Consider the following 8879-nt stretch of genomic DNA (forward strand, 5'->3'; position numbering starts at 1 on the left):
TTTTCCCATCCTTCATCTCTTTCATCTCCTCCAGTTAGAATTCCTTCCTTTCTAATGATGGTATGCCTGCCTCCTTTCTTCTTAAGACGAAACTTCTTTGTAGAAGAATTAAATGGTGAAAAAAATCAGTGTTCGGTTCCATTTCTAAACAGAAATCTTTAGCTTTATCCTCTATAAATGATCTTAATCTTTTAGAGGAAAGCAGAGCATTATCTGCATCTGAATTTAACCTCGGGCTCAACTTTAAAGAGCAGCTTTTCACTTTAGCTGGAGCTGAAGAATCTAAATGGAAATAAAGATCTAGAATTCAATGGCTTAAAGAATGGGATAATAATACTGCTTTCTTACATAGATCTGCCTCTTTTCACAGAAGAAAAATTTTTATTCCTCATCTTATTTCTAACAACACTATCATCTCCTCAGAGACAGATATCAAGCAGTCTTTTTATGACTTTTTCTCAGATCTCTTCAAAGCCCGTAGAGACTCTAACCTTCTGGTTAACTAGGAAATGTAATATCCTGCTCCTTTCCTAAATCTCTCCTCTCCCGATCATGTTTTCACTCCAGAAGAAAAGAGGGCAGTCTTTGATTTGCACCCAGACAAATCCCCTGGACCTGATGGTCTCCCAATGTTTTTCTTCCATACCTTATGGAATGACTTGCAATTGGATATCATCTCCTTCATTCAATCACTCCATTCTAATGCCCACCTACTGCATAACTTCAACTACCCTTTCATCTGCCTAATCCCCAAGAAGGATAGTGCATATTCCCCAAAAGACTTCAGACACATCAGCCTCATCAATAGCTCCGTCAAAATCTTTTCTAAAGTGTTGGCTAACAGACTCAAACCACTCTTATCCTCTCTTATCGACTCATCCCAATCTGCTTTTCAGAGTGGCAAGTCAGCTTTAGATTTCATCCTCCTTGCTCACGAGATGATCAACCATTGCTCTTCAGGTAAAAAAGAGATGTGTGCCATTTAAGTAGACTTCTTTAAAGCCTTTTATTGTGTCAATTGGAATTTCCTCTCCTCTCTTCTTCTTGCTAGAGGTTTCAGTCCATCTTGGTGTCCTTGGATTCACTGCATCCTTTCATCCTCCAAAGCACCTGTCTTAGTTAATGGACCCCCTACTAAATTCTTCCAATGTCATAGGGGCTTAAAGCAGGGAGATCCTCTTTCCCCTTTGCTTTTTCTTCTTATAGCTGATGTCTTTTGTAAGATGATCCAAAACAGTGTTGCAGCTGGAGATCTTTCAGCCCTTAATCTAAGAGGAGATCTCAATGCTTTAAGGACTCTCCAGTTTGTGGATGACACTATCCTATTCTGTAAAGCTTCCACCAATAATGATATCAGAGTTCTCAAGAACATTCTTCTCATCTATGCAAATGTATCTGGTCTCAAAGTCAACTACTTAAAATCCTATCTTTTCTACCTTGGCTGCAAGACTCCAAACAAAGGTGATCAACCAGCTTCTATCCTCAACTTCCCAGTTGGAACTCTCCATTTTTCTTATCTTGGTCTCCCTCTCAAGAAAGGCTCTCTCTCTCTAGGCGAGAATGATAACCTCTCTTAGACTCCTTCTTGAGGAAATTGGCATATTGAAAAAATAGATCTTTATCAATTGGAGGTAGGTTAACCCTCATTATCTCGGTGTTGTCTTCTATTCCTATATACTACATGTCCTTCTTCAAACTTCCTCGTTAGGTCATCCTTGTCATTGATAAGATTAGAAGAAACTTCCATTGGGGAGGTAGCTCTCAACCATCTAAAATAAAAAAATCTAGTCAGATGAGGTATAGTTTGCAAGGATAAAGCTGAGGGGGGATTGGATATCAAAAATTTGGAACTCTTTAATCAAGCCCTGCTCTCTAAGTGGATTTGGAAAATCTTAGATAGAGAGAACCTAATCAGTAAAGTCATCTTTTCTATATATCCATCCAATCAATCCAACCCAATAGCCAATCCTAAGAGTGCTGCATCCAGGTTCATCCTTGATCTAAAGGCTATATACCCTACTGTTATCAGTTTTGTCAGATGGAAAGTAGGGTCGGGTGAGTCTTGTAAGTTGTAGTTGGACAGGTGGGCTGAGAATAACTCTCTTAATAGTTTATTCCCCAAAGCTTTCAAATTGGCTTTCTCTTTATCCAGCGTAGTCAACTCCCAAGGATCTTGGCAGAATAACATCTGGAGATGGAACCCAATCCTGAGGAGAGGCATCACAATGGAAGATAAAAAGGAAATTGCTGACCTTATTTCTTTCATTAATCAAGTTAGGCCTGTTCATAGTAAATTAGATGCTATTTTCTAGCTCTTTAATGCTTTGAATTCCTACTCGGTGAACTCCCTATATAGCATCCTTACCAAAGGTGGTACAGTATCCCCTCTGCACAACTTTATTTGGAGATCCCCAACTCCCCTCAAAGTCAAGACATTCCTATGGATCCTTAGCAAGAAAAATCTTTAAACCAAGAATAATTTGATCAAAAAGGGATGGTCGGGGGACTCATCCTGCTCTCTGTGCAACCAGGCGACGGAAACCCATGACCACTTGTTCATTTCATGCCCTGTTACCCAAGCAGTCTGGTCCACTTTGCTCCCATCATCTAACATCAGTCATTGTGTTCATTTCATGCCCTGTTACCCAAGCAGTCTGGTCCACTTTGCTCCCATCATCTAACATCAGTCATTGACCGCAGGAGGTGATCAGATTGTTCAATGACAAAGAAGACTTCTTGGACAGTCAGCATCATAAAGTTATATAGAGGGTTCTATTCCCCTGCACCTGTTGGTGCATCTGGAACAGTAGAAATAAACTTATTTTCAATAATATTCGTTCTTCCTCTTCAGATATTGCGCCTAATTCTTCCCGTTTTGTTCTATACTAGACAGGGCCCTCTAAAAGCAGACGAGCAAAGAGAATGTTTGATGCTGCTATCCACATTGGTCTGCAAGAGATAACTAAAACATCTAGGAATGATGTTGTTGAAGAAAACTTCCCTTAGGGGGACGAGCTCCCAACTGTCTTGCCCTCAGCTCCTTCTTAGATATCTCAGAAAACTCTCCTCTGATGTGGTATTATTTTTTGGACTGTGTTGTTTTCTCGGATCTTTTGTGTTCTTGTGGCTGTTATGTCTTGGATGGAGCTAGTTTTTGGTAGGTTAGCAGGATGTAACAGTAGTTTATTTATAGATACTTTGTTTTTTACCTGGATTTCGGAAGACTTGGAAGCTCGGAAGCTGTTGTCTGGAGGGTGACGACAAAGGTCCGCTCCCCTCTGCCAACATCTCATTTGCTTCCACCTCTTTCCTTTTGTTGATCCAAGTCATCTTTTGTACATTCTGGTTGATATATATAGTTTTATGAACAGGGCAACTCGCCCTGTTTTTGGTTTCAAAAAAAAAGGGTGCACTAGGTGAGTCAGCACTTACGCCCACTGAATCTCAAACACATGCGACCTTTTCACCTTAATTTATAGAGTAAATTAGCGGTTTTTTCCTATTAATTGAGATCAAAAGATTATTTATGGTCACATGATTTTCGCATGGCATATCAACCAAACAAACAATGATGTTTATAGTTAGAAGTTGCGTTCATTGTAAGCATACCTCCTTGTAGTATCACTCAATTGTAAAGAGATTCCTTATTGTTCTTTTTGTTGCAAATAAATCTTCATAGTTCCCGTTGTTGCGAATTGAACTCATAAGTGAATTTTTTAACTCTTAAAATAGTTAAAAAAATTTGAGAAGGCAGATAGACCCCTTATAATTCTATTGGTGATAATAGACTTTTTTTAAAAACTTTTAAAAGAGTAAAAAAAGTTCACTAAGGGGTGTATCTGCAATCGGTCCAATAATGCATGGGGTTTTTTTTGCCACAAATAGAACTATAAACGGTTTATTCGCAATAAATAGAACAACTTTGGAATTTCTTTGTAATTGAGTGACACTGAGGGTTCTGTTTACAATTAACCTTAGAATTTTTAAATGCTAATAAAGTAATAGTCTAAGAAGTATAAGTGGTTACTCTTTCACGGTACATAGGGATACGTCTGCAACCAACCAAGCTTTTGGATTATAGTGGTCTGTACAAATGCAAAACTTAACCTAAAAAATCCGAAAACATGACACGTGAACTGTTAATAGCATGGAGGCTGGTGATTTATGTAGGTAAATAGGAGTTAATTTCTCTCGTCGAAAACAATGCTTTGAAGGTACCTATGATTCCTCGTCTGTACCTAAAATTTTTCTGGAGATGTTCCTCCTGCCAACCAATTCTTCTACAAATTGTCCTGGGCCTCCATGAAAACCTTGGGCCACTCCCACCCACCCTCCACCTACGCGCATGTACCCTCGTAGCATCGCACCCGCACTCTGTCCGCACGCCCGAGGTTTCCTTTCCGAGCCAGCCAGCTCACACTCTGCAGACTTCGCTCACTCCTCTCTCACGTGCATTGTCCCTACAAACTCGATCTCTACACAATTACAAGTTACCAATTTCCTGCTTTTCTTATTTAACTAATTAATTAATTAATTAATTAATTAATTAATTTGTCTGAGTAGCATTTACAAATATTATATAATAAGACAACCCTAAGTGCAGTTTAAATTTATAACAAATCTGTTAACGGCTATCTCAACCAAATTCCTAATTCCCCTATCTCTTGATCTGATGGGCTTATTAGAATAAATTATTGAATCTATGTTGTATTCTTTATATAAAAATAAAAGCAACAATGGGACAAAGATCCTTTCGATCGTCACACCAAAACAAAACTAGACACATGAAAAGGGTGAAATGATAGGAAAATTGCAAAAGCAGTGGAGAAGGGAATATATTCATACGAGCCTTCAAAAAGTAGAAAGAGGTGAGACGTATTGCTGTTGGTTTATTAGATCATATTGGTACGAAATTTATTTTTTTAAGAATATCAGGCTAAAATAACAACATTATATAAATCATTTTCTTCCATTTAACATTGGCCTGCTTATTTTAGGCGTGTTTGGCAAATAAAAAAAATAATAAACAAAAACTGATCCTAGCCAAGGTTTATACAGTTTTGCGTTTGACATAAAATTTTTTTGCGATCCGCTCCGTTAAACTTGATCTACACGTTCTTAAACCTAAACACACCAATTTTGGGGGGAACCCATCGTGTTTTGACCCTTCATCCACTCGCTGCCATTTTAACGGTTTCGAATGAATAGAACTTTTTGGATGACTCAACGAATGGTCAAAACACGACGGGTTCACCCCAAAATTAGTGTGTTTGAGTTTAAGAACGTGTAGATCAAGTTTAACGGAGCGGATCGCAAAATTTTTTTTGGGAATGATGTGATTTTAGGCCGCGTCCTTAGGTGGGAGCCTAGGGTGCCACCTTAGATTCACTTTTCCCATATATATATATATAGGGAGAGGTTCTAATAAAAACCTCCTTAGCCTAAAAACTAAAAACCAATATCATCCATTGGATCTAGATGAATCCAATGGCTAGGAGTTAGTCAAACAGTCAACAGAACATGCATTAATTACATGCATTAATTACCTCAACGAACACAAATCTGGATTCACTGCAGTGAATCTGGATCCACTGCAGTGAAAAACGTGTTCGTTGAGGTAATGAATCTGGATTCACTGCAGTGAAAAACGTGTTCGTTGAGGTAATGAATCTGGAGTCACTGCAGTGAATCTTGATTCACTGCAGTGAAGGACGTGTTCGTTGAGTAATGAATCTGGGTTCACTGTAGTGAATCTGGATTCAATGCGTTGATGTAATTAATGCATGTGTTTAATACGGTAATTAATGCATGTGTCTGTTAACTGTTTGACTGAATCCTAGCCATTGGATGAAGGAGGTTTTTAGTTTCTAGGCTAAGGAGGTTTTTATTAGAACCTCTCCACACACACACACACACACACAGCACACAACACACCACATATATATATATATATAGTGAGTATATACTATATATATATGGTGTGTTACTGGCACATCGAGACGGTCACCGGGCATCGCTGATAGCTCAACTAACACCAGGTTTGAAAACTTGTGTCAACTTAAGTAGATAGGAATAGTGTGTCACTAACAATTCTTAACCACTCATATTGCCTAGGTCATTGTATTATATAAAAAGATGTTTATATTAATTAAATTGTATGGCTACAAACTTTGTTGTTGGACATCAACTTAAGTTTGATAAGAGTCTTGCTCTCTCTTCTCTCCTCTTATATATATTATTATATTATATATATATATAATTGCCCATTTTTACCTGTTTTATTCCTAATCCATTAGAATAAAATTGAGCCAAAATCATGCCCAAATTTTTAAGGGTTTATCAAACTTATCACTAAATTTATGTAAATCTCTATAATTTTACACAAGCCATTGGCATTATTTTCTATTTTGTTTTGGCGCAAGCAGTGAAGGGGAATTTTTTTTAAACAATGACAAGATTAATGACAAAAAATTTTTAAAAAAAAGAGCTGGAGACCACCCCCTCGAAACTTGTGAAGAAAATGTGGGATAAAATAAAAAGCAAAGAAAAGTAAAGTGCACATAAAACCAGCTTTTCCCACTAAAAAAATTCTGAACCATTGTCTCGTGCACACTGCTTAATTTGGTAAGCAAAGCTTGTGCATTAAATTAGTGAATAAACTCTCTCAAATTACTAATTATTAATACCAATAATATTATTATAGGGACTGTATCACGCTCTTGAGCACCGCATAGGGCCTCCCTTGTCTCTTTTAGGGGTGAGCACGGTTCGGTTCAAACCGACCGAACCGACCGAACCGACCCGAACCGACTCGGAAAAAGCGGTTTTATGAGTAAGGCGGTTCGGGTCGGGTTGACAATTTTTCAAACCGACCCGAACCGAACCAACCGAATATATTTGTGCCTTTGATTTGTGGGTTTATTGTTGTGTTCGTTCACCATGAATAGCAGTTGCAGGGAATTGATTCATACATAACCAATGTTCTAATGAGTCAGCTCCTTTTTTTTGTCTCCACAAAGACCAAAGTCAAAGCTTGCTACACAAAGACAAAGCAAGCCCGTTACTAAAAAATTACAACGTCAGAGTCTAGTATTTAATCCAAAAGAACAAGTTACTTCACTTAAAAACAGTATACATATATGAGAAAGAATAATAAATTGAAGTGAAGTTAAAAAACAAATACATGCTGGCATAGGGTAATAATAATATATAAAAGATAAATCGAAGTGAAGTTATACTTGATGAAGTTAGAACCGAACAAACCGAACCGAACCGCACCGAACCGATTTGTAATGGTTTGGTTCGGTTTTGAATTGTAGATGGTTCGGTTCGGTTGTTCAAATTTTGATAAAAACCGACCCGAACCGAACCGTGCTCACCCCTAGTCTCTTTCGCCTCCCCTTTTCTCCTCAAAAGGGTTCATTCATATTTGGGACCATCCCCTACTGCTCTAAAGTTGGGCAAAAAAGAGAGCAAAATTTGGCCTCTATGATGGGTTTTTTCTTGTTGATCATCATCTGAATGTTGAATCCGGCGCTTGGACTTAAATGGGTTTTCTCTGTCCTTCGTTCTAAACCTCTCTCATTCTCTCATTTCATCAGATTTTTCAGTCACTAGCTCTTGAGAGATTGGCTAGCAATGGGGGAGAACAAAGGGGTTGCTGCTCTCATCTTGTTGTTGATTTTTCTTAATGGGTTTTCTTCAGCTTCAGCCGCCTCTCCAGCAAGTGGGTTTTCTACTCTCACTCGTATTTTCTCAATTTTTTTCTTCATACCACTCACATTTGCATCTTATTTCACTTATTTATGTAGAAATCGTTAGTGGGTTTTTCTCAAATGCACTATCCCATCTCATGAAGAGGATTTGGACCATCACTTCTACTCCAAAGACAGGTATAATATCTTATTCACATTGTTGGGGCTAATTGAAGTTAGAGGGTTTTGATTTGATTCTGTCTATTTGCAGTGGTTACTGGCCGGCCACAAATGAAATTTGAGAGTGGTTACGAAGTAGAGACTGTTTTTGATGGGAGTAAGCTCGGGATCGAGCCATTCTCCGTCGAGGTGGCGCCCAGTGGGGAGCTGTTGGTTCTTGATTCAGTGAATAGCAACATGTATAAGATTTCTTTGCCATTGTCGAGATGTGAGTGTTTGCTTCTAGTTCTGTTGCTGTGTATATTTTTTTACATAATTGTAATGCTGCTTAATGTTTGCAACATGGTGATGAATGTTGGACATTGACGTATCTGTTGGGATTTTGCATTTCCTATTCTAGAAGCAAAATTGTTTATAACTTCCGTTGAATTGAGCTTACAATGCTAGAATCTATAGCTTATATGACTAGTTTGTCTTTAGTGGACAGTTCAATTGTTCAAACTGGTCCCAGTAGCATCAAAAGCTGCTCCTAGAATCGAAGATCTGTGAAAGAGACTAATTACTTCAATTGGCAGTTTTGGAAATTATGTTGATTTTATGCACTCTTCAAAGTAGTTAATGAGCAAGCATAGATTTTGGCACTTAGCCTTTATATGGGAATTTCCGTCCTGTTATCTAATTTACTTCCGGTCATGATTTTGCATTTTATACTCCTGATTATTTCTCATTCAATAGCTTGAAATACTAAATTTGTTTAAAATTTTGTTTCGTGCTATTGATGCTAAACTATATACATTGCTGAAGGCATTTCATCAAGAAAACTGAACTATGAAACTTAATAATGTTCAGAACTTCAAATTGAATATTGACACCTTCATCACTTTATCATATTAGCTTCCGTAGTGTTGACTCTATGTTACAAGATTTTGCACCCTTAATTTTTTTTTTAATATCCTTTTTATGATTTCTGTCTTCTGACAACAATGCAGATAGCAGACCTAAGCT

General features: G+C 37.8%; 1 protein-coding gene across 1 annotated transcript in view; it reads left to right on the plus strand.

Moving 5' to 3' along the window:
- LOC109840312 overlaps positions 7406–8879 on the plus strand; it is a 13333-nt gene continuing 11859 nt past the window's right edge. Inside the window, exons 1-4 of the mRNA XM_020408899.1 lie at positions 7406–7726; positions 7812–7892; positions 7966–8142; positions 8864–8879. Coding sequence (XP_020264488.1) covers positions 7639–7726; positions 7812–7892; positions 7966–8142; positions 8864–8879 — 362 coding nt within the window. The 5' untranslated portion in view covers positions 7406–7638. The remainder of the gene's footprint in view (positions 7727–7811; positions 7893–7965; positions 8143–8863) is intronic.

Source organism: Asparagus officinalis, chromosome 5 (genome assembly GCF_001876935.1).
Source record: "Asparagus officinalis chromosome 5, Aspof.V1, whole genome shotgun sequence".
Classification (NCBI taxonomy): Eukaryota; Viridiplantae; Streptophyta; class Magnoliopsida; order Asparagales; family Asparagaceae; genus Asparagus; species Asparagus officinalis.